The 27,078-nt window shown below is 35.9% G+C and overlaps 1 protein-coding gene across 1 annotated transcript in view; it reads left to right on the top strand.

Moving 5' to 3' along the window:
• LOC6580355 (probable serine/threonine-protein kinase DDB_G0267686) overlaps nt 1–27,078 on the top strand; it is a 99,200-nt gene that overhangs the window by 6,621 nt on the left and 65,501 nt on the right. Inside the window, exon 2 of the mRNA XM_044011290.1 lies at nt 21,834–22,638. Coding sequence (XP_043867225.1) covers nt 21,865–22,638 — 774 coding nt within the window. The 5' untranslated portion in view covers nt 21,834–21,864. The remainder of the gene's footprint in view (nt 1–21,833; nt 22,639–27,078) is intronic.

The raw sequence follows: 27,078 nt of genomic DNA, 5'->3' as shown, positions 1-27,078 counted from the left end.
GAAGAACGCTAGAAAAATGCCTTCGATTCGCTTGCTCTCCTCTAATTCATTACACTTACTATTGCTGTTGCTGTAGTAGTAGTAGTAGTTGTTGTTGTTGTTATTATTATTATTGTTTTTGCTCATTCTTAATTAGTAATTAAATAATTTATGCTCTGCGTTTTCACTCCGACGCATTCCAGCAATGAGCGAGACCTTAAAACCCAACATGAAACAATAATTAATTTTTGGTTTTCTAGTTTTCTAGTTTTGTTGCTTTGTAGCCAAAAAGTGTTTTGCTCAATTAGTAATTAAAGTTGTTCATAGGCCATTGCGTGTATCAAAGTGCCCAACGCACTTGGTAACAGTCCACAGCGACATTGTTTTGGGGTTGATATACCACTTGTTTGATGGATGGCTGGATAGCAGATAAATGTCATTGATACGATAGCGTTTTGTTCACCAAAATCGAGATCGTTGGGTCTACAGCTAATTAAAAGTTCACCATTAAATAAAGAGAGAGAGAGAGAGAGAGAGAGAGAGAGAGAGAGAGAGAGGGAGAGAGAGAGAGAGAGAGAGAGAGAGAGATAGAGTGGGAAAGCTATAAAATTATATTCAGGTTATACTAAATGCTAACAAAATACTTAGAGAAATTAAAAGTAATAAAAGGCAAATGATTGCTAATCGGGTTGCAATCATTTATATTCTTTAAAAATATATATATAATGATAATTTGAATATTACAATTATCTCCTAATTGCGAGACAGAAAAATAGAAAGAGAGTGAAAAAATTAAAAAATTTAATTAGTAATTTTTAATAAGAAAATATTTAAAAAATATAAATTTAAATGCAAAATAAATAAATAAATAAATAAAAATTAAAAAAAAAATAAAAAATAAATAAAATATTAAAAGTAAAATAAATAATATCGTAAAATATTTGAGAAAATTATTGTTTTCAAAATCATTGTTATCAAAATCATTTCCTATTATAGAAAACAAAATATTTAGACACAAATCTAAGTTAAGAGTCTTCAATTAATTCATAAATGAGTTAAATAAACTATTATATTTAAAGTAAGCATTAACAAATATACATATATAATGACGATTTATATATCAACAAAGCATTACTGCAATAATTTGCCCATAGATCATTCGCTAAAGCAAAGCACCAATAAACATCAAAATAAGATTAGCAGTTTGAAAGATAAATAAAATAGAAATAAATTTAATAAAGAGCTCAGCCTTATTTTGTTGTTGTTGGCCCTTAGTGGAGCGCCGTTATACGCCGACCCCAATTGGCCAGCAGCACAAGCTGCTTAGCCACTTTAGCCATAAAAATGTAACACCTGCTTATCTGCAGTGCAGCTCCACACTCCGCACTCCACAAACTGACAACGGCCCGGACCTTAGACAAAAAACCCCCAAACTAAGCCACAAGCAAACCCAAAGCAACCGAAAACATTTCTCAAACGAGAGCGCTGGGAAAAAATGTATATATATATATATACATACGTTTTTGGGGGGATGATAAACCTGACCTAACCCCAGCTGGAGCTGGCGCAAATACCGTAAAAACACTTTACGGAATTTCTCAACGCCTGGTAAGCCATGGCACGGGCGTAAAATCAACCCCGAAACTTAACCAAAGTAACTCCAAAGCAAAGTCGTTAAAGTCGCCGACGGCAAAAGGAAACTGCGAGAGAGAGAGAGAGAGAGACAGCAAGAGAGTGAGAGAGAGTGGGCTGGGCTGTGCCAAAAATCTTTAAAAACATTTAACGGATTTGGGGCCCGGTTGGCTTTTTGGGGGCGTTTGGCAATGTTTTCATTTTACATGCATTATCCTGGCCACCAAAGTGTTGACATTAAAATAATAATTTTAATTGCTTCAAATAACACAAAGTCCGTTTTTTTTTCCTACTCAACGACTTTGACCCTTGCAGATCTCGTTTTATTTTTTTTACTCTTGGCTAGGCATGTGTGTGCCCAAAGGATAACGTGAAGGGTCCTGTGTCCCTGTGTGGGCGTGGGTGTGTGCGCACTCTATGTGGGTCTATTTAAAAACACAAAGGGTAATTAACATTTTTCTTGCCCTGACTCGGGCCGAAGGATAAGCAGCTTGTTCTGCAAGACCAAAGTCCAAATGAGCTGCGGACTGCAGGATATGCTTATGTATAGCTAAAAAAAAAAAGGACCGCACATTACGATTGGGTTGGCTTTTTTTTTTTTTTTTTTTGCGGTTTTCGCATTTGGTTTAACTTGGCTGGTGGCAAAGCCTTTGGGGTCTTCTCGGACTCAGCGCGCGTGTGTGTTTATGTGCGTGTGTGTGTGTGTGTGGCTGCCTTTCAACACCTTTAGTAAAGCGTGAATTAAGTGCTTGAGATTTTGCAACACTTAATACAAACAAATTTGCAGTGTGACCCGTGCCCTCATTGCATGCAACATGTGGCATGCTGTGGGTCACTTTCTATCCTCTCTTTCTCCCTCTCTCTCTCTCTCTGTCCCTTCTCTGTCTTTTTTCATTATTTCGTGTCTTGCAGTTAATTGCGCAATTAGCTGAACAGTTGTCCATAGCATGTGACGACTGCGACATGTCTCATTAACTGGGCAGATGGTAGCTTCAGCCTCTCCTCCCCCGACTCGCGCTTACTTCTACAGATATATTGTATGTACATGGCCAGTAGTACTGTGTCAAGAGGAGCGACGGTTTTAATTGCGTTTAATTAACAAAAATTAAACGAAAAAAACACTAAAATCGTGAGACGAAATTGAGAAAACAGCAACACGAAAAGAGGCCTATAAACAATATAGTATTTTCATAGGACTTAATTACATTCGCAAGCTTTCTAAAAATAAATCAATTAGCCAAAGGTAATGAAGGAATTGGGCTTTATGTTGGAGGGTTTTATATTTAAGTATATTAAATTTAAATAAGACATTTAATGAAATGTAATTTTTGAAAAGTAAATACTAAAGAAATATACATAGAAATTTATTAAAAGTATTTATTAAATATACAATATAAAATTCATATTTTACTTTAAATAAAATAAATATGTATAAAAATATATAAGTATATTAAAATATATATGAATATAAAAAATATATTAAATATGTAATTTGATACTTAAATATTAATTTGAATATATTTCCTAAAAAAAAAAAAGCCTATTTGATTATATTTTATGAATACTATATATTTATTTATTTATTTTTTTTTTTAAATATTATAAGTTGGCTAAAAAATTGTTTTTAATTTTGTATTTATTATTTATTTTTTCATTAAATAAAATTTAATTTTATTTTTAATTTACCTGTTTTATTTTATTTATAGATAAATAAACAACTGAATATAATTTTAATTTATTTATTTATTTTGTAACATTTTTTTAATATACACATTTTGTTTTCTTTATAGATAAGTAAACAACTGTATCTAATTTTTTATTTATTATATATATTTATTTATTTATTTTTTTTTATTTTTTCCAATTTACTTATTTTGTTTTACATATACATATAGACATAATACATTTTTTTAATTTGCAACCTGAAATATTAGATCTTCTGCTAAAATTATATTTGATCTCAGTTCCATATATTTCTGATAAGTTTTAGCTCATTAATTCTAATATGTCGTCCCCAACACTTCCGTATATGAGCTCTGGCCACCTTTAATCAGTCATCTCTCACATTGTAGCCCCAGTGACCACATTCGTGGTTTGGGCCAGCAGCTGTTTTGTGGGCGTGCGACCATCTTCCGCTCTGCAGGCTTTCGGCCTGGCCAGGGGCACGATTAACTACATAAACAGCAGCAAACAGTAGCCTTAATTGTTTCGCACTTAATCAAAATGAGCAGCAGCAGCAGATGGGAGGGAGGAGGCCAGAGGGCGTTGAATAGCCGAGGCGGGTCTATCCCGCAGACGTATCTATCAAAGGCTGACTCGACTCTGGCAAAATGTTTAACCCAAAGTTGCACAAAAGCGTTTCGTAGATACTGTGAAGGATGTAGTTGTTGTACGTGTTGTTGTTGTTGTTGCTGTTAAAAAGCAAAAAATTGAAAACTAAAGAGGAACTTGGGGCGCACGCCAGTCAGGAAAAGGGACACACAGCCAGAGGACAGACAAACGACGACGACGACGACGACGACATCAACACCCGGGCAATGTGAAAAGAAAAACGTTTTATGAGCTCATTCACAAAAAGGGACAAACACACAGACACACATACACACACACACACACACACACAAACAGTGAGACAGAGCCACAAAAGGAGCTGTTTCGCAGGACAAAACAACCTGTTGCAGATTTCAGCACAAATTTGCCAAAGTGCCAGCACTTTTTTTCCACAGCAAATGTAAGGCAGGAGCTGGGGCTGCAGCTGGCGCTGGAGTTGGAGCTGGGGGCCTTGACTGGGGCTGCTGCTGTGAGGAGTTGGGGCACTGGCCCAAGTCGTGTGCCAAAATTATATGTTAAAACATCAACACGAAGAAGGGAGCCTTGCCCACTTTGATTTTCTTTTCTTTGTTTTCATTCCTTGTCTCTTTTTTTTTGCCTCTTTTGTGTTAAAGTTTTGTTAGCGCGGCGAGGTGGGTGAAATCTTTTGGTGTCCTGCTCTTTGAGCTGCCTGCCAAGTGTCTGTAATTTTTCTTTTAGTGGGTGTTTTAATAGAGTTTTCCTATTTGATTTGCTCTGTGTGTGTGTGTGTGTGTGTGTGCGTGGGTGTACAGCACTGTGGGCGTTTAAGTGCGCCTAATGGGCCACTTGAATGCTGCCAAGTGGCAAGTTGAGAAATCAGTTGGTGGCTTCAGCTCGACTCTCTGGCTGGCAGGTCTGCTGTCAGGAGCTCGGCCATATGAACTGAAATTGAAGCTGAAGGTCAGGAACTGTAACTGAATGACTCAGGTACTAATACACTTTGCCTTGACAGCTACAATTGCCTCTTGAAGTGGGCTCTTTGCAGTGGAGTGAGCTGCTGGACAAGAGGAGATGTAGCTTACGTTACTTTATAGCATTTTTAGGCCGAGTTCTGCTGAGTCTGAAGGCGCTATGAATGCATATGTCGAAAGCCGAGTATGCTATGAGAGATTGTATAAATATCTTTCATTATTTCATTATTAGGGGAGAGGTATAAAAATAAAACTATATTCTGTTTGATTTCTAATAATATAAAAAAAAAAATATATATATACTAAAACATAAATAAAAGAAATGGAACTCTAATTAACTAATTTTTTAAATTTAACAATAGTTTTTTATATTTAAAGATTTTCTATATATATAAATAATTATAAAATAAAAATTTATCTTTTTAATTTCTCAGAAAGAAATATTTGGGAAAATTTAACATACATTAGTAATCCATTTTATTTGATTGAACTTATTATTTTATTATCAATTCTATATATAAATATTTATTATTTGATTATTTATTATTTATGTATTTTTAATATTTTATCTATAATTTATTATTTTATATTATTATATAAATACATTTTAAAATATTTAAATTATTATATATTTTTTTTCTCTTATTTATTAATTATACATTTTTTATTTATAATTATTATTTATTATTTATAATTTATTATTGGTATATAATTATTATATTATATTATTTATTTTATTTTATTTTATTTACTTATTACATATTTTATATATATTTTTTATATATAACTAACAACATTATTTTTAAACCATTTATTGTTTTTCCCCCTTTTTTCCCCTATTTTCTTTTCGAGTGTCAACTCTAGTCTCCATTAATAATTCCCTTAACAAACATCGTATCTTAACTTTGGTTGTAGTTTGCTTATCTTTGTGTTTGGGGTTTTGCTTTAACGCGTTTTCCAGCTGCTTTTTACGCTAACAACAACAACAACAGCAACAGCAGCAACAACAACGACTCCAACACTCGCGTCTGTCACATTAAGACGACAGCAGCGTCGACGCCGACGCCGACGTCGACGTCAGTGTTGGCGTTGACGTTGGCGTTGGCGTTGCGCATTGGCAAAGCTGAGCGCCTGCTGCTCTTAGCCAAGTCACCCAGCGAAGGCGCCGCCGCCTGTTGCGCCAAACTGTTGGCCAACTCGAGATACAGTTGAGAGTCGGCCGACCGGGCGGCATCGCACAGCCATGGCCGTGGCCAAGACGTCTAAGCTGAGGCGGCATTTGAGGTTTTAACAACTTTATAAGTTGTTTTCTTTCCTCGTTGTCGTTGTTGTTCGTGTTGCTCTTGTTGTTGTTGTTGTTGTCGCTGTTACTTTTTGTGCGCATCTTCGTCAGGCAAGTGACGTCACGTGCTGCTGCTGCTGCGGCTGCTGCTGTCGATTTTTCGCACGCTTTTTCTGTTTGTCTGCTGCCGCCGTTTGCTGCGCTGCTGTTATTGCGGCGACGGCGACTCGGCGTGTGTGCGTGTCTGCAAGTGTGTGTGTGTGTCTGTGTCTGTTTGCCGTCATGTGTGTGTCGAGTGTGTTTTTCATACAAACTTAGGCGTAATCTGTGCAATCTCCCCAAGCGTCGCCGCCTTCCATTCATGAACTTTGCTTGCTTCATTCATAAGCAAAACAAAAACAGCAAAAAATATAAATAAGAAGAACACACAACAACAACAACAACAACAACAGCAGCAACAACGACAACAAAAAACTAGCGCCATTTTTGGCGTCGCATTCGTGCCTTATTTATGGTTTGTTATGGCCGACGTTCGATTGATGTGACCGATTAGCAGGTCGAAGCAACCAGTTACAGTTACACAGCCACAGTTTGGCACGACGAAGGCAAAAACTTATCTAAATGGGCGCCGGTCGTTTATTACATGCAATTACTGGCGCACCACATTGCGTATAAGTAATGCAAATTGTCTGCGATTGCCGTGCTAGCCACAAATCGACCGACCGACATTTCATTACTGCCACCACTCGCTTTATAATTTACCATAATTTCCAAATGCAAAACCAATGCCAAACAATGCCCGAATGACGTCGCCCGTGTAGATCGCAGAACAGTTCAGCAGAATGAACTAATTCTAAAATGCATAAATTGCAGGAGTTATAGTAAAAGAGGAAGCGAGAGGATCACTATATCTCTCTTTCTCTCTCTTTGACAAGGGTAAAACAAATAGTATATATAGTTAAAGATTTCGATTTTTGATAATACATAATAATACAGAATGAATCGTAATCCCTTATATTTAAATTTTTTATTATATTGATAATATTTTTATTAACAATCAATGAACTCATATAACTCAATTATATAAAATTGTAAAAAAAAAATGTTCCATACATTTCAGGCTATTTATTCTCCCAATTTATTTTAATATAATTTGTCTACAGATTTGCCATATTTATGTTATCTTTCATTCAATAAATATGTTAGCCAAAGTAAGTCGCATAACAGAACTCTAGTCAGAACTCAAAAATTATTTATTTGAATTTTCAAAAAATTAATTTAAAAAAAAAAAAAAAAAGAATTTCCATAAATTTCTGATTTTTTTCACTTCATTTAAATACAGTTTTTAAACAGATTTGCCATATTTATGCTATTTTTCATTCAATAAATATGTTAGCCAAACCAAGACACATGCCAAGAGTCTAATCAGAATTCCAAAATTATCTATTTGAGTTTGGAAAATATTGGCACAGTGCATTGGCGCTTTGGCAGGTTGGCCGGCGACGATAAGCGGGCTATAAATTTACACAAAAGCAAATTTATGTGACTTATTTTACTTATTCTCATGGTCCCCCATATATATACACGCTCCACTTAAGGCTGTAGGAACAGTGCTGCTGCAGCTGTGTCCCCAGGGTCGCAGCCCAATCATGGTCACATAATTATCCATTGCGTGTGTTTATTTACAATAATTAAATCTGTCAAGCTAGCAAATGTATTTCAATTTCAATTGCCGCTTAGCGCGTTGATCATTTAGAGAAAATACTTGGAAAGGAAAAACTCAATTACAACAACAGCAACAACAACAACAACAGCAACTGCATGGGCGCGTTGAGATTTGTGATTGGCTGGCAGCTGGAAGGCAGTCGGAATGCTGTCGCCGTTAATTGGGCAAATTATTCAACTTATTATTAATAAATATGTATTGTGCTTTTGTGGTTTATTAATTGGCATTATTGCCTGCCGCAACGTCAGCATCGAACACTTTCAATTGCGTCATTTGTGACGCGTGAAACCATTAACTAAAGCAATGCAAAGAGCATCCCACAAATAGACATCGATTAAATCGGAGATTTTTGGGGCAACTGAAATGCGACTGAGACAATTAGAAGATTTTTGCTTTGCGAGAGAGAGATTTTTAGATTTTTATTGCAGTTATTTGACAGGTATTGCAGATAGTTCTTGTAGAAGAAATAATTTTATATAAGAAATTTAGTTCCTAATCAGATAGTAAATTAGAATCTATTTTATTTCATATATAAATTAAGGAATATATATTTATTTATTGCAATAAATTTATAAATAAATTTTTGCTGTCATTCGCAGTTTCCTAAATGACTTTCCAGAAGCAAACTATCTTAATTTTCTGTTAATCTGTAAATTAATAAATAAATTTTATAAATCCAGCTTCAATCTGCTATAAATACAAAACATATAATATTTATTATTTTATTTTATAATTCGTTTATATTTATATATATTTAAATTAAGAATTCTAAGTGTAAATTTCCTTTATATTATTAATTGAATATGTAGGAGTTGGAAAATAATGCTAATAATGTTAATGCAAAAATAAAGCTTTTATGTTTAGCTAAGTAGAATAGATGCATAGTTAAATTATAAATTTAAGAGAAGAACTTGTCGTAAAGTTTTTTATCTTTTAAGATAACATAAAAATGAATAGTATTTTTAATTCTATGTTACAGTATATTATTTTTCAGTGTATTTAAATCTCATAAACTCATGTCTCTCTCCGATCAGCTACCTAAGTAATTTTAATTTATAATGCTCCATTGGGACTGAGACGTAACAATGAATTGCAGCAGTTAAAGGTTGCATTCAACTAGAGCTATGGCTTCTCCATCTCTCTCTCTCTCTCTCTCTCTCTCTAGCCCTCTCTTCACTCACATTTCCACATTCGTATTTCTGTGGCAGCAGCATCTGATATTCTAAGAAATCACCACCACATCATCAGCAATGATCAGCAACAATGATCATCATCATTGTCATTATGATCATCATAATAGGAACAAAGGCAGAGCACGCACATGGCACTTGAATGTGTACAAAAATTAACACATTTAAATTACTTTCATTAAAAGTTGATTAATATGGCCCTGATTGGTTATGAGCTTTGGTTTGTTTATTTGTATTTTTTCTTCTCCCCCATTTGAGGCTCGTTTTGTTTGCTGGGTTTTGCTTTCTTTGGCTCATTGGCGTCATTTGCAGGCCCCCTTGGCTCAATTATTGTCGCATAAATTGAGCATTTAGTGTTTTTCACTGATTTCGATTTTTATTAATTTACGTATTGAGTGGCCAACGACGATTTTATTTTATTTATTTTTGTTATTGTATGTTGATTTCCAATCAGAGAACTAGCCACACATAGCCGTATGGCCATACACACACACATGAGTGCCGCATTCTCAATATTTTTCAATGAGACGTAATTTAGACTCATTTAAATAAATATATTTCGTTGATTGGCCATTGCATTATTATTATGACGATGATGTCGATGCCGATGTCGATGCGGCCGATGTTGATAATGGCCAAAGCAATTGCGATAACGAGTTCAATGCAAAGTTATTTAACCTTTTAATAAGACGAAAAGTTGGTGATGTCGACGTTAGATAATTATGATAAAAATATAAAATAAATTATATATAAAGTTTAAAATATAAAACATAAAATATAGTTAAAAAATATAAAATATAAAATATAAAATATAAAATATAAAATATAAAATATAAAATATAAAATATAAAATATAAAATATAAAATATAAAATATAAAATATAAAATATAAAATATAAAATATAAAATATAAAATGTGAAATATAAACATAAAATATAAAATTTAAAATTCCATTTCTTCATTTTCTTAATTTGTTCCCCTTGCAATTTCTTATTAATATTCCCTCTTTAATTAAAGCACCTCTGTCTCTTTGGGCAGCCATTAGAAAGTCAGGCGCTCTCTATCCCGGTACAGTTGCCTCCGTTTAGCTGGGGCGATTGGGCAAATCGGTCTCATGCATTTATGCATAAGTCGGGGCCGTCACGCACTTAATGAGTCGCTGCGGCGACTGTACCTGCGCAACTGCGGGCGATAGCGACAACAAATTGGCGCATTTAATAATCATTTACGCTGCGTGTATTTGTGGCTGCTGCTAATTTCTTGCAGGCGTTGTGCGCAAGCGTGCGCGCGCACTTTCAAAATTGTCCTCAGCCATGGCTAACGAGGAGGTGCGAGCGAGACAGAGACAGCTGGCACGCATGCGTGCAGGCCCCTACGGCGTTGCCATACCGCCCAATTGCTGGGCGTCTCTGGCTGTTGAGTTGGTGTCGCATTGCAGCTCCCCGTCGTCGTCGTCGTCGTGGTCGTAGCCGTTGCCATTGCTGTCGTCGACGTCGCGTAATTTACATTAATTGGCGCTCCGCGTCATACATATAAATTTTTTGCGCGCCTAAACTTTAATTTCATGCGTACCATTTGATTTTAGCTATTTGCTGTAGCTGTTGCAGTTGCCACTATGAGCGCAAATTGCAGGAAAGTGCAACGACAACAGCAACAGCAACACCAATAGCAACAGCAACAGCAACAGCAACATTAGCTGGCTGCACACTTTTAGTGAGCAGTGTCTGCGCTGTGTACTGGGGCGTTTTGTGGGCTCATTTTGGGAATGGATATGTGACGCTGCGGCGCATATTTAGGCATCTAGTTATAGGTCTTTGCTGCAGCACAGCCAACGGCATTCAATTGGCCTGCCTGAGACATTCTCCTCAACGGCAACGGCAACGGCAAAATATGGCTAATTGCATAGGTGGGCTCGAAAATACGATTTGAATATCTTATGAAACATAATTATTATATAAGCTTTGGCTGTAAACCAACAGATAATATGCTGATTGACAGTTTAAATATTTTAGTGCTCTAACTGTTATATCTCTTCCCCCTATACAACATTTATAGTTATTAGATTTATGCAAGATATTTAGAGTTAGGCTTGTTTAATTTTAGTTGGATATCAATGATATATTTTATTAATATATAAATATTCTATCTACTTCAAGAAATAAATTAAATATCACTTATGTGAAATATTTTTTATTTTTTTATATATATATGTATTATATATATATATATATATATTTATTTTTTTTTTTTTTTAAATATATTTTATTTTATTATACAACAGTTTTTACATTTATGTTGTGCTACTTTTCTTATACAACATTATTCAACATTACACAAAATTTCTTACTATACAATATATATATATATATATATATATATATATATATATATATATATATATATATTTTTTTTTTTTTTTATTTATTTTTTTAAGCTTTATCTGAAAATTAACATTTATGCTTATTTTACTTACTTCATTTTTCCTTTTTCAAAAAATCTTATCGATTTTGATATATTCATATTCAACAATTTTTATAATAATAATAATAATAATACTATTATTATTTTTTTATTTATTTATTTCTTTTTTTTAAATTTTTTTTTATTTATTTAATTTTTTTTTTTTTTTTTTTTGGTATGTCTCATCGATTTTTTAAATTATGTAAAAATATTTATACTTTTCTGTTTTATAGATTTTCTGCTTAATTTTTTATTTATTTATTTTTATTTTATGGCTATAAAGCCAAACTTAACTCTAATTAAACGCTGACTTAAGCTTAAACTTTGCACTAAATGGCATTTCGCAACACTGGCGACAGTTATACAAGCAAGCCGTTTTAGAGCACTGCAAATTCTATATATGTATATACATATATATATTCTCCATATAGTAGTGCTGTTAGTTGTCTGCTTCTCGTTCAATTAATTAACACACTTTCACAGCGCATTTCTTTCTTTCTGGCGACAATTTTTGTTGACGTCAATTTTATTCATTGCTGTTGTTGTTGCTGCTGTTGTTGTTGTTGTTGTGTGCTCATTTTACTATATCATCAGGTCAAATCTCAATTAACAAATATAACGATTTTGCTGTTGCTTTCTCGCTTTCTACTCGCCACATTCGCCATTTTCTGACTGCTCTTGCTGCAATTTTGTGTTTTTGTTGTTCTTGTTGTTCCATCTTCTTTGCTTAACAAACAATTAAAAATATTAATAGAAATTTATTTCAATTGAAATCAAAAATTTCTCTACATTAGCCAGTGCTCCAGTTGAGAGCAAAATATTTGCATGCCACGAGTTCAAACACTCATCTGAACCCGACCCGGCTCGGCCTCGCCATTTTCTCGAAAGTAGTTTTCATAATTTCCCTTTGCCCATTAAATAGACAAAATCCCAAGCTTAATTAAATGCGAGAGCACAATCGACTTGTAATCAGCTTATATGTCAGTCAATTTATAGCTAGAGCTTGATTATGAGCGACTAACATTGTGTAGGGAAATGGCAATGCTCTGACTCATGTAGCAAGCCCTGCGCCAAGTGTGTGACTGAGGGAACTCTCTCTCTCTCTCTCTCTCTCTCTCTCTCTCTCTGTGAGTTGTGCTAGGAATACTAATAGAGATTGTTTAATATTCCGAAATATTTACTAATCGTTCCTTGACCGTTCTTCAGTATATAAAGAGTGTTATATCATCTCAAACATTTCCTCGATCCTCTCTCAGTTCCAACTCTCTTGTGCAGGGTATTCAAATGTCGCGCTGCTTATCAAACACAATGCAAACTGTTGTTAATTATGACATAGTCGATTGCGAGACATGGACATTTTTGCGTGGGTGCTCTAACCTGGAGGGGGTGCAGGCGGGTGCAGGTGCGGGGGCGTTGCCTGGCCCTAATGGCATATGTGTATGCAGTCATTGTTGTGGTGTGCTCAAGCGATGCATTAAGTTGATTTTAATAAGCGCTGCCCGTTGCAATAAGTAAATAAATAATTATAATAAATAAATAATAAATAATTGTTTGCTGTTGGCGCAACAACAACAACAGCAACAACAACAATTGCCATCGGTTTAGGTACAGTCAGCTAGCTAGCTGCACCCGTGTTGCCATCTCGCTCGCACTTGGGTTAATTACTAGTGATTAGAGGAATCTAATTATTATTAATGCATCGAGTCGAGTTACCGAGCACTTCACTGGCTGATCCGGCACCCGCCTCCTGCTGCTGCCCACAATGCCCTACTTAATCGCAGCTTATTAAGCGCTCCAAAGACGCCATTTCAATGCAACTTAGTTGACGATCCATTAAACGCTGTTTGTCTGTGCAAGTGCCTTTTCGTGTTTATGTCTGTGTCTGTGTCTGTGCACAGCTCATTAGAGCCACTAGCAGGAGGCGGAGGGGTCAATTGCATTAAATTGCCGGCACTTGCTGTCGTACGTGTATGTAAATTATAATTGTGCTTAATATATAATCGATAATTATCACTGATCGATTAATTGCACACTGTGTTTTTTTGTATTGTTTTTTTTTTTTTTTTTTTTTAATTTTTTATTTACTGCTGCACATTGCGCACTTTTTATGGCGAGTCTCTAATGGCTTTTTGGGGGTCTGGGCTAATGACTCAAACCTCAGCCTTGACTGCAAGCTGCAAGAGTGGCGCAATTGAGCCGAAGGCCGTTGCATTGCGGATCGTCTAATCGAAACTCTGCGCCCTTCAACGCCAGCCCCAGATAGCCAGTTAATCGATTCGAGATTCGATTACCCTAACACTTTCGAGGCAGTCGGCCGCGCACTTTGCGCAATCACTTTACAACCCCCGGAGAGCGGAGAGCAACCCTTGAGCCGGCGCTGTACCCCGCGGCTAAATTCTAATTATAATCGCGTATCGCCAGTGCCAAAGCCAAAGCTCCAATAAACCTTTGTCAAGCGCCCCGTTCTTCGCTCTTCTGGGCTGTCATTAACGGCCCACACTGCCCGGCTTGGCTGGCTGGCTGTCTACGGCGATCCGAGCCAGGCGGCATTTGCATTAATTTTGCAATGCCGGAAAATAAAAAATAAAAAAAATTAAAAATGGAAAGGAGAGAAAGAAATTTCCATAATGAGCACGTACACAATCACTTACCCCGGACTTGGCCTCAGACCCTTCGATTTGGTCACATGCAACTCGCCAAAGGGTTTCGCATAATTCGCATTGTGCTCGGCCGAAAGGGGTTGCAAAAATTTTTATAATTAGTTGGCCATTGCCATTGCCCGTTGCCCGTTGCCCGGCACCAAATGCAGCAGGTTTTACATATTTTTTCTACACTCTCTTTTTTTTTTTGCCAAATATTTAGACGTTGATTATTGCGCTCCGTGCTGCAAAAAAAAAAAAAATACGCGAAAAATAAGTAAAAATTGCGGCTCTGGCAAACGATTTTGGTGCGTGCTCAATTGGGGAGTTTTCTGGCCGGAGCTTGTCGAGAGCCCCGCCCACACTTCCACAGAGCCCACATGCCATTTCTTTTGTTTTTCGCTAATTTAGCAAAATTATGTTTTGTGCTCTCGTCATGTCGTGTACGCGCTCTCACATACACACATACACACACACATACATACATATTCGTGCTGCAGTCGCCCATATGGCCAGCCCAACTCCCTCAATATTATTATACAACTGCAACACGAATGGGACATGCAATTTTCGACCTATAACTCAAATACCCTCCCTGCTAGGGGTATGCACTTTTGCAATGTGATATGAGTTGGCTGAGAAGAATAAAGAACAGAGTAATATTTAGATTTGATTAAGCTAAAATAATCAGTTTGGTATAAACAATATTTATAAACACACATAACTAAAGTGAAAGTAATATTAATAATTGAAATAAAAATACAAAAAAAAAACATAATAGTAATTTTAATAAAGTGTAATACTCAATATATTTATAAAATAAAATTGAAATAATTTTACAAAAATAACAATAAATTGTTTAACTTAAAAAAATAAATGAATAAATAAATAAAATAATAATAAGATTAATAACAAAAAATAAAATAAAAAATAAATAAATATATCAATAAAATTAATAATAATAATAAATACTAAATTTGAATAAGCTGAACAATTAAGTTTACTAGAAACTATATTTATTTTTATTAAATTATTAAATATTTATTAAATTAAATATAGATAAATAGACTTAATTTTGTGCATAAATACTTTAATGTATTAAAAGAAGTAATATACTAATCCATCTTATAAATGATTATCGTTATCATTTATATGTAGGGTATTTCAATGTCTATAAATGCTCTGCAATTCCAGAATTCTTAACTTTTTTCTCATTATTTTCATTCTAAATGAATTAAAATTGCCAAATGTGGGCGGGTTTGGGTAGGGAGAGGCTTGCTTTTTAATGCAAATACAAAATGCGAATAACTCATTACGAGTCGCATTAAGGGCAGCGTATGGGTGTGTGTGTGCGTGTGTATGTGCGTGTGTGTGTGTAGCAGGACTCACGCTATGAGAGGGCTGCTTTTTAGCCACGTCCTGTTTGGGTCCCCGTCTGACTTGGCCTGGCATGACTTTGACTTCCTATATGCTGAGCTCTGTCTCTTCCTCTCGCTCTCTCTCTCTCTCTCCCTCTTTCCTGCTCTCTCCCTTTCTCTTAGGGGTCGTCTGACTGTTCAGCTTGCACATGTTTATTGTTGTCGTTGTTGTTATTGTTGTATTGAGTACGCCTCTGGTATTGTTGGCATTCGTTGCTGTTCTTGTTGTTGTTGTTGTTGTTGTGTTATTGGCATCGCCTAGTGCGTGCTCAATTTGAATCACGCAAATTTCATTATTATTATTTTTAATGATTTGAGTGGAAAAAGTCGACAGCAAAAAATGAAAAAAAAAGAGAAGAAAGAAGAAGCAAAATACAAAACCAAACACAACAACAAAGCCAAGCCAAACAGGAAAACACCCAGTTAAATAGTCCACTGACCGGATTGCAATGCATTTTGTTTGCATTAAGTAGGGAGGTCGCCTCGCCAGGGCCCCAGTGTATCACGTATGTAATATAATGTAACGTGCTATGCGTTTGATAATGCTCGAACCAAAGGCAATTTAGTCACAGCTCAAGCTGAACCTGTTTCGGGCCAGACCAGATAATTTCACTGGCAATGCTGCGCGGGTCAGATCAACAAAGAGCTGAATAGAAATTTGAATATGAAGACCAAATTGATCATCTGTCATATGAGATATTATATCAAATTTAAAGTCTTTAATTTTTTATATTTTATGCAGCTTCAATTTTAATTTTAAAGGGTAGGATATTTTGATTTTAATATAATTTAAAAATTGATTTCAAAGTTTATGATCTTTAATATGCAATATAGATTCCCAGTTGATTTTATGATCTATCCATATTCCTTATAATTATATTTATTTTGAAATTAATCTAAGCTAGGCAAAGGATCGTAATTTTTTCTCTTTTCTCAATGTTTTTATTTTTGTAGCTATTTTATAGTATACTACTTAATACTAATTTTAATTTTTTATTTATTTATTTATTTTTTAATTTGATTAATATCTAATATTTTTCTCTTTTCTTTGTGTATTGTTATATTTATATAAAAAATTTCTATTTATTTTGAAACTAATCTAAACTAGGCGAAGGATCGTCATATTTTCTCTTAAAAGCGTTTATTTATTTGAAATTTGTGTAGCTTTTATATGGTATACTACTTAATATTAATTTTAATTTATATATATATATATATATATATATATATATATATATATATATATATATTTATATTTGTTATATTTATAAAAAAAATTTATATTTATTTTCAAACTAATCTAAACTAGGGGAAGGATTTATTTATTTTAATTTTTGTAGCTTTCATATAGTATACTACTTAATATTCATTTTTTTTCTCAATTTTTATTTTCATTAATATTTAAATTTTTCCCTTTTCTAATTTCTTTTATTACTACTTACATTTTCTTGTTGTACTTATGTGAAAAAGTTTTCAAGTATTGCAGCGAGCCTCGACGTAATCCGTTTACCACTGCACTCTGCAGAACTTTATAGGTCTGACTTAATTTCGAAAAATAACGAACACAAACTACTAGAAGCTCTGGTCGTACTTTCATTAGCATCAAGGCTTAAGCTCCTTATCCCGACATGGCCTCATGCTATGCTATCTACTTTACATAATGTTCCACCTTCACGGTTGTATTTCATGTGTAATCGTGTGTAATTTTTAAGAAAATTGCACGTTTACACACACTCACACACACACACACGCCCACACGTGGGTATTTTTGCCAGTGCATGAACATCCCCGACAACAACAACCCTAAAACAATGCATTGGCCAACAGAAAACTTTTCAACTCACGTGTGAGTGTGTGTGTGCTATTGTCCGTGTGTGTGCGTAAGTAAATGTTGCATAAATAATTTTAACTGAATGACTTAATGTTGTGCTAGCCGCCCTGTGGCATGAGGCGCATTATTGATTATTTTCCAGGCAGGCACTCGAAAAGTTTAGCTGCCAAAAAAGTTGCAACAGCCCGTTCCATTTCCTTCCTTTCATTCGCTGCCTTAAAGTAAGTCGACTTTTGCGCTTGGCACTTAATATGCATTCGGTGCTAATTACAAATCAAAAGGCAATTTAATGGCCTACGGTACAAATTGGAATTGGCCGAGGCCGGACGCCGTTTTCCAATCAGAAATTGGTTTGTGCCACATTTGAAGCGCTACCTCAAAATGGATGGCAGCAGAATGTGCAACAATTTAGTTCGACTATTAATTACAGCAAGTCGCTGGCTGCAGCAGCAACAGCAGCAGCAGCAACAGCAGCAGCAACAACATGTTTAGCATGTTGCAGCTATGCAAAATTATTGATGATTTTATTAATTTGAATATTGGCAAGGAACTGAAGTATGCCGTACGCCATGTGCCGTGTGCCGAGCTGCGCTGTGGCATGACAAAACGCTGGCCAAGACATTGGCCGGCCCGAGTGTCTCAAATGATAAATTTTTACCAATAGAAAGTTGCATGGAGATTGCAATTTATAGCTAGATTTTACGGCAGCAACATGTTGCAAGCGCGTTGCGCCAACAAAATTAGACCGGTTTCTAATGCGTTTTGCTGTTGCACATGTTGCAGACGTTGCATGTTGCTGCTGCTGCTGCTGCTGCTGCTGCTCCTGCTGCCGATTTAGAAAAGAAAATGCAACAAAATATAGTCAGGCACTTGATATGAATTATAGCTGCCTGGCCATAGCGATAATTAATCGTGCTATTTAGTGTGCTACATGAAATTCTACCAGTTTGTCGGTTATTGATTAGATTTGCTGCTGCAGCCTGTTTGCTGTTGTTGCTGCTGTTGCTGCTGCTGCTGCTGTTGCAGGAAGCGCTGTTGCATGTTGCTGCTCGCCTGTGCAATTTGGACACACTTTTAATATGCGCAAATTGTACTTAATTTAGCTGGCATATTTTGCCGCTGCAATTTGACGTATTTACGGCTAACTTTCACAACATGTTGCCAAGGTGCAGCAGCAACAATTGCTCATTAGGCGCTGTCTCTGTCGCACGCAGCGAAATCACATGATAATATATGCCTAACGCACGTAGTTCCAGGTGAGTCTCTCAAGTGCTCTCCTTTTTCTCGCTGTGTACTTCTCCTGCTGCTGCTGCTGCTCCTGCTGGACTCTGCAGCTGCGACTGCTCCTGCTTCTGCTGCTGCTGCTGCTGCTGCTGGTGTTGTGCATTCGTGTTTTGCTTTGTTTGCTGCTTATGCATATGCCACATGCCTCGACTGGGTGGGGTTGAGCGGAGGGGCGCAATCGTGGCCCAGACATTTGCATGCAATGTACAAAATTAATTATTACTCCTTCTCTTGGGCTGCGGCTCCTGCTGCTGTCCACTTCCTGGCCAAAATCTACAGCCCAAACGTCTACAGCCCCGACTCAGACATTACATGTCCTGCACACACACACACATTCACAAACCCACCCACTCAACCGCCCAACCGCCCAACCACCCCGCCCCGCTGCCTGTTTGCGGCTCATTATGAGCAACGACGTCGGCGACGTGGCCGGAAAAGTGCGTTCGTTGACTGCTGTTGGCTGCCCAGCTCGGACTGGAGTCCAGCTCCGACTCCTGCTCCGACTCCTGCTCCGACTCAGAGTGCAGTTGCTTCGACCGTTTTGTTGCTGCTTGCATTGGTCATGGCGGCTTTGCATTATTACAACTGCAGACAGTTGTAGGCGAGTTGCCTGCATAGTTGCCAGCAACAACAGCAACAGCAAGTCAAACACACTCGCTTACACACACACACACACACACACACACACACACACATACTCGCACTCGCACACACATGCATCCATTTGCATTATGCATTAAAATCAACGCCCGTTTTGTGTACTTAACCATGCCAAGCTGAAGACAGCAACAGCAGAATCAGAATCGGAGCTCTACTTCGCATTTAGTGTTCGATTTTCGACCAGGCACTTTCTTTTTGTGTGTGTGTGTGTGTGTGTGTGTGTGTGTGTGTGGTGAGTTTCTGTGTTTCTGAGTTGGCCAGAAATGTCAACGTATTTTAAAATCGAATGAGCTGGGCATTCATTTAGTCGCCTCTACTTAAGCTCCTGCAATTTTCCAGCTGAAAACAGCGAACTGAAGCTAGAGACAGATAAAATCTCTATTGAGTGTAGCCCTTAGTAGACAGAATACTTTAATTTATATTCTATAATATAAAATTACATTTATTGTTGTAGCATTTATTTTAGATATATTTCCTTTATTTATTTATTTTCTATCTTATTTATAGTTTTATTAATTATTTCTTATTCTTTTGCTAGATATATTTAATTTATTTATTCATATGCTAAACAAAATAATTTTAATTTATTTTATTTCTATTGTTTTAGTTATTTATTTATTATTCTATTGCTAGATATCAGCTAGATTTCATTTATTCGATTATTTATAATTTTATTATTATTAAAAATTATGTAATTTAATATTTTTTTTTTTTTTTATATTTTTATAAATATCCATAGTTTTTTATGTTTGGTATTTCTCCCTTATTTATTTACAAGTTTTCAATTAACAATAATTTTATTTTTTATTTTTAATTTTTTAATTTTTTATTTTAGTTTCCACAATATTTTTTTATTTCTTTTGTTAAGTAATATTATATTATTTCAGCAACATTATTACTGTTTTATATATTTGCTATTTCCATAATTATCAATGCATTTTGACTATCCCAATGCAAAACCTCTTCCGAACTTTCTCCTTCACCTAATCTGCAATCTTAAACATATCTCTAAATGATTTATGAAGAAAGTTACGTATATGCTCTGATCGCTTGCTACACTGAAAAGACTCTCCCATTTATATATCTACTTGGAAGCATATGCATTTGTGTTTGTATAACAAAAAACTTTCTTGCCAGACGTGACTCACTCCTTTGTCAGAGTCTGGTTACGTCCCGCCAGGCATATAAATTATAATGCGGAGTAGGTGTAAAATTTTCGATTACGACAGGGGGAGGGAGGCAGGCACAGCCCTAGCCACCCCCTAGCAACCGTTGCGGCTACTTTGCGAACCTCCCTTGTTCTCTGTCGAGTCATTGTCCAGTCCAGTGCCGGACGTCGTGGCTGCTTGCAAGGACACGCGGAGAGGACGTCGCAGTCGGAGTCGAAGCAACATTTTGCATTTGCAAAATTATGCGGCATGTGTGCGACGCTTCCTGCAACCACTTGTCCCTCCTGTCCCTGGCCATGCCCCAAATATTATGCTGTTGCCTTTTGTTATTTGTTTGTTGTTGTTGTTGTTGTTGCTGTGGTCAACCGGATGGCAACAGGGATAATTAATGAAATTAATGCGCTTGGGCATGAGTTTTAAGTGCACGAAATATATTCGATAAATGTAAATTCTAAATTATGACTCGCAGCAGGCAAAAGGCGCAGGTACAGTCACCATCTCGACAAAATACCAACCCAACTGGGGGGTTGTTTGTCCGCTTCGGGTTTACCGGGTGCATTTTAATGACAATTAACTGCCGCATTAGTGCATTATTTGGACACAGCTGTAGGTCTAGATCTGGGCAGAGCTGCTATCAACTAAATATTCCGTGAGAGACCCATAGACTAGATGAAAGGCTACTAAATACTATAAATACTAAAAGTGATTTAATAGCGATAAATTTATAAAAAAAAAAATTAAGCTATAATATGCACCTTATTGCTCAGTCAGTATGGAAAATATAGATAAGATTTTATATATTGAGATATATTATATATACATATATTTTTAGTTAAACAATAATAATATCTCTTCGAAATTCATAGGTAACTAAATTTAAAGCGTCAATACATAAACATTTTATGCAGTCAATTATATGGAATATTAAATACAAATAATTGCTGTAGCTATAAGCTTAGCTAAACTATGTTTAGGCTGGGAACTAGGTTACTTAAGCCAGCTCATTAACCACAGACTACAGATTGCACAAGATTACATAAAAAACTAAGGGTAATTACTTGTAATATCTTTCGTTCAAGCATCATTTATAAATCTAGATAAACTACAAAGTAAATGTATTTGCAATGCATTCATATATACACATATATATTTATGTATATTCATAGAGATGCACGCTGACTGCAAAAGGTCTTGCAGCGAGTGCCTACATTATCACTATGACAGCCTGTTAAGTTAACCCTTTGATGCTTAACTGATTGGTTTAAAGGCAACTCTTGACTTGCTCCTCCTTTCTTGCAGACGGCGCACACAATGCGAGGGGGTCAGTGACATGGCCGAGGGCTGCGAGGACTCTGCCGGTGCCGCTGAATCCACAACTTCACAGTATAAGCACGACACGATGCTGGGCACGGTGTTGCCTTGTGAGGCGGCTATTGTTGCGACACCAGGCAGCAGCAGCAGCAGCAGCAGCACCAGTAGCGGCAGCAACAACAACAATAACAATAACAACACCAACACCACCAGCAGCAGCAACAACAACAATACTGCCAGCAATATTGTGAAGCGGGAGTTCTGCGATGGCAGCATGATGCCAGGTGCCAGTGTCAACAACAACAACAACAGCAGCGTCAGCAATAATAATAATAATAACAATAACAACAACAATACCAAAATGCAAGCATTGATATGCAGCAGCAGTAGCAATAACAACAACAGCAGCAGCAACAACAACAACAGCAACAATAACAATGCAAACAGCAGCAGCAGCTCATCATCATCCTCCTCCTCGTGCTCCTCCTCCTCGTCCAGCTCGTCGGCCAGCACTCTAACAAGCTGCACTACCGCAGCCATCGTGCCCTCGAACTGCTCCACAAATGCCAACAAGTCGCCCAGCTCGCCCTACTCCCAAAGCGGAACCATCGGCCTGGGCATCGGCGTAGCGCTCGCCAGTCCGCTGCGCGAGGCCAGTCCGCTGCCCAGCCGCTGCTCGCCGGCAGTCGCTGCGGCGCAATCGCCGTGCGGCGGCGTCACGCCCGCCTCGCCGCCATCGATCTCCTCCAACAGCTCGTCGCATGTGCTGGCGCTCAACATCAAAACCGAGTCGGTGAGTCGCTAAACGCCAACATTTCCAATTACCTTACACTAATCAGAGCAACTGCATAAAAGAGATAAAAATCATAGTTGATGATTGAGCTAATATATTCAAATAATTTATTAAACAATTATTTCTACATATATATTGAAGTAACAGCAATATTTCCTATTGCCACATTTAAGAAGAAAATGTTTAGAATATGGCAACATTTTTTTTTGTATTCTACATTTATTATTATTGATTTATTCATAAAATTATTTAAAGTCTGCGCTCAATAAGACTACAAAAGTAGGTGGGGCCTTAGCATTCACATTCAACTTTTGGGGAGATCGATACGATCTATATATCATAAATTTAGAACTCAACACGAAATAATAATAAATCATACATAAGTCAACTCTAATCAGATATATTTCCAATAATAATAATGAATTTATATATACTGAACACATGCTGACTAATTAATAATTAACAATTATTTTAAAGAAATGACGTAATAAGAAACAAGTAATTGACATTGAACACATATACATAAATAAAAATATAAAATTATTAAATATTTCAATAAATAAATATTAAAAACAAATTAATATATAAATATGATAAATTAAAAAATATAAAATGAAATAAAAAAAGAAAAAAAAAACATATATTATATTCTCCGTTAACAAAAATTATCTTTAAATGTCCAATTATAAAAATTAAAAATATAATAAATTAAAACAAAGAAAGAAATAATATTAAAAATAAAAAACAACAACAATATATTAAATCAATAAAATAAAATGTATATGTTAATAATTAAAGTTTATGTAAATCAATAAAAAATTATTTAAATACAAAATATTTATATAACAGAAATGCATATAATTTATAATTTTATATGATATAAATTAAAATGATCCAAATAAATAAATATATAAAAATTATATAAAAAAGTAATAAAATAATAAATTATAGTATATATATATATTTAATATATTACAAAATATATGTAAAAAAAAAATAATATTCATAATATATAAACATATATCAGTTATAATTTGATACGACATAAATTCCTTAAAATTATCCAAATAAATACTTTTTGCAATGGCATAAAAAAATAGTAATTCGAGCTTTGCTATTTGCGTGACAAATAACGCGATCACGCGCGCATCTCTAGCTGAATTCAGAAATTGGTTTGCATTTAATTAGCATGCAAGCGGCGCGGCGATCATTAATTAGTTGCGGCACCGACTGGCTAATCATGAAATCAGCAAGCTTGCCGCAAAATGTTGCCACTACAACTGTGACAATTCCTGCAACTGGCTGCGGTCCGAGCGTCAAGGGCAAACTTGGCGTCAAACATTTTACGCTACAAAACGTTATAAAGCAGCCGCAGGCTGAAGCTATGTCGTGCACGAGAAACAAAAAAAAAAAAAAAAAAAAAGCACACACAAAAAAACTACAAAAATAAATAAATAACAAAAATAAAAACAAAAGCCGAAAACTTAATACAACAACAGCGGCGGCAACACTCGGTCAAATATTTGTCCCAATTTTAATGACCATAAAAACTAAGCAGAAACAACAACAACAACAACACAGCAGCAACAGCAACAGCTACAAAAATGAGATCACAAAAAAGTTTGTGCAATTGTCAGCAATAAATAAAAAATTTCGCATGTCCTCGTTGGCCTGAGTTGGCTCAGTTGGGCTCGCATTGGTTTTGCCTGGGCTCTCCGCACTCCGCACCCCGCACTCCGCCTCCTGCCGCACTCGGCCTATGCCTGCCGGCGCATAGTCATAGTAGCTTGGCAAATCAGCAGAAAGCAATGAGCCGCTCCGCTGAAGACGCCGATCCGTTGATCAGCGGGAATCGCTTCGATCGCTTTCAAGTTTATTTTTGTTTAATTTTTCGTTCGTCTTAGGCGCTTTGTTGTCGTTCGCTTGTTGCTCATAAAATTGTGCTAAATTATGGGCCAAATAAAGGGATAGGGTTTCCACGACGAGCTGCAATAAAAACACTTGAAATATTCACATCGCTCAAATTATGAAGTGCTCGAGATGTGAGCGGCCGATGTTGTATTAATTATATGGAAAATAAAAGTGACGAAGATTCAATTATCCTCAGCTTGCTCGACTTTTAACAGCTGCTTGAATTGCAAATATGTTGATTTTCATATTATTCATAATTGTTTAATTATTATTATTTTCTGTTGATCTGGCGATTCTCATATTAGCTATTAAGAAGAATAATAAACTCAGTCTCGCTATGACAACCAATCGTTGCGGTTCTTCGCATCCAATCGTTAGCAATCGGCAACATTTTCTTTATTACTGATCTTTGCGAATCAGTTAAAAATTTTAAAATATACAAATATATAAATTCGGTATAAAATATAGATATTACACCTATAGAAAATATACAGTTCAATATAATTTATATTATATTTTATAATAAGCTTATCTTATCTTATGACATGCTTATATATTTATCCATCTCTGGAAGTGCATCATCATCTCTCATCATTTGTTTCACTCTGTTGAAATTTCTTATTATATGGTATATTCATAAAGCATTCATTAAAATTTTAATTGAAGGCATCTTACATTTTAATTCTATTTATATATATTACCTAAGTCAATGAATTACTTACATTACAGACATATTTTCTTCAAGCTAAACTTTATCTGCTTCAAGCACCTACTCCTCGACAGCTCTGTATTCTTTTTGACAGCCTCCTGCAGTGATGTTTTCGCTTTAGCTCAACCGACTCGCCGATAGGGAAACCATGGAATAGACAGAAGTTACTTTAGCAGACTTATAAATATATTCCCTTGGCCTATGGAGCAATACAAAGTTCAGCAGTTCAGTTCCTGCTGCAATTTAAACTTTTCTTTAATCACACTAAGTTGAAGCTCAATCAGCTGGCTTAACGAGCCGCTCGATCGAACCCACTACAGAGCTGAAATATGCAGAAAAAGTGTTCTCCTATTTTATCACTCAAGCATCAGAGTTCAACATAGTTGACTGTAGCGCAACAAGCTAGAAGCAGCCCTGATTGCTGTCTATATCTATCGAAAGGCATTTTACCAATAAATAATTTATTTAAATTTTCACCAAGCTTGGCTAGTCAAAAAATTGCAAATAAATTTTACTAATTATTATTATTATTATTTATAAAATTCTGCATTGCCAAAAAAAAATTTTTTTTCTGATTTGCTAAAAAATAATTATGCTTTGACTTTACGACATTCCAATACATACAAATTAGCATTCTTTGTCGATAAACTTTATTCAATAAAGAAAAAAAAGAATTAGAAGCATATTCGATATCTTTGACCGCATTTTGGTTTTGTTCGCTTTGTCTCTGTCCAAGCCGAATTCATTCTAATGACACAATCAGCTCACACGAGACACGCACACACATACACTTGGACACCCTCTCAGGCAACTTAAGTACGCCCCTGCCCCCGCATTCAGTTAACCCCCGTCGAGTTCCCTTGAGCAAATGCGACTTGTAATGCTCAAAAAGCCAAAACAAAATTTTGTAAAAAGCAATTAATAAAAATAAAGCAATCAAAAAAGTGCATAAAATTTATGTGCATGCAGTCAAATGAGTAATCGTCTGGCCAACACGCACACACACACACACACACACATAATAGAGATACCAGCGGCAACAAGAGCGACAATAATAAACCAGCAACATTTATTGAAAATTAAACAAAAAAGAAACGGCAGCAGCAACAACAACAACAAAAATCGCAAAAGGCAAATAATAAGCGCAAAATAATCAGTACACACACACACACATGCACACTGAAAAAAAAAAAAAGAAATAAATTTTGTATTGGCGACTGGAAACAAGAAAATCCAGGTGCTATAAAGATCGTACTAAAGGCCACAGCGAGCACAAAAAGAAAAATCAAGAAATCAGAAAAGCGAAATTTACATACACTAAAAAGGATAACAAACAAAACAAATAATATTTATAAAAATATCTAGAAAATTTATAAAAATTATATATAAATATTTAATAATAAATTCTTGCCAAATTAATAGTAAAATTTAGTAAATTATTATTAAACTTGCTTAGTCGTCACACTCAGTTGAACAGCTTTGGGTTAGAGTATCTGAGGCTATGCAACTGCACAATAGCGCTTTGACAAGCAGCTGGAGGTGGTGGGTAGGCAGGGAGAGAGGGACGCAGTGGCGCTGGGTGCAGTCCACAATATATTACAGCTAATTATGATCGGGGCAGTCGGGCAGCCCATTGGCTACGCAATTTGACGGCTTTGGCAGCGCGACTGCAATTTCAATGCTGCTTTTGAGGCCAAGGCGTCAGCCAGTCAGCCAGTCAGCCCACTGTGTGAGTCATAGTGGCTGTGGCAGCGTCTAATGAGCCTGCCGCAGCGCAGGCTTGGCCCGGTGAAAGCACAGTCCGCATATGTACTCTAATT

This window comes from Drosophila mojavensis, unplaced genomic scaffold (assembly GCF_018153725.1).
Source record: "Drosophila mojavensis isolate 15081-1352.22 unplaced genomic scaffold, ASM1815372v1 contig_81, whole genome shotgun sequence".
In the NCBI taxonomy this organism is placed as follows: domain Eukaryota; kingdom Metazoa; phylum Arthropoda; class Insecta; order Diptera; family Drosophilidae; genus Drosophila; species Drosophila mojavensis.
Note: the sequence above shows the minus strand (reverse complement) of the source record. Positions and strands in the feature narration are given on the sequence as shown.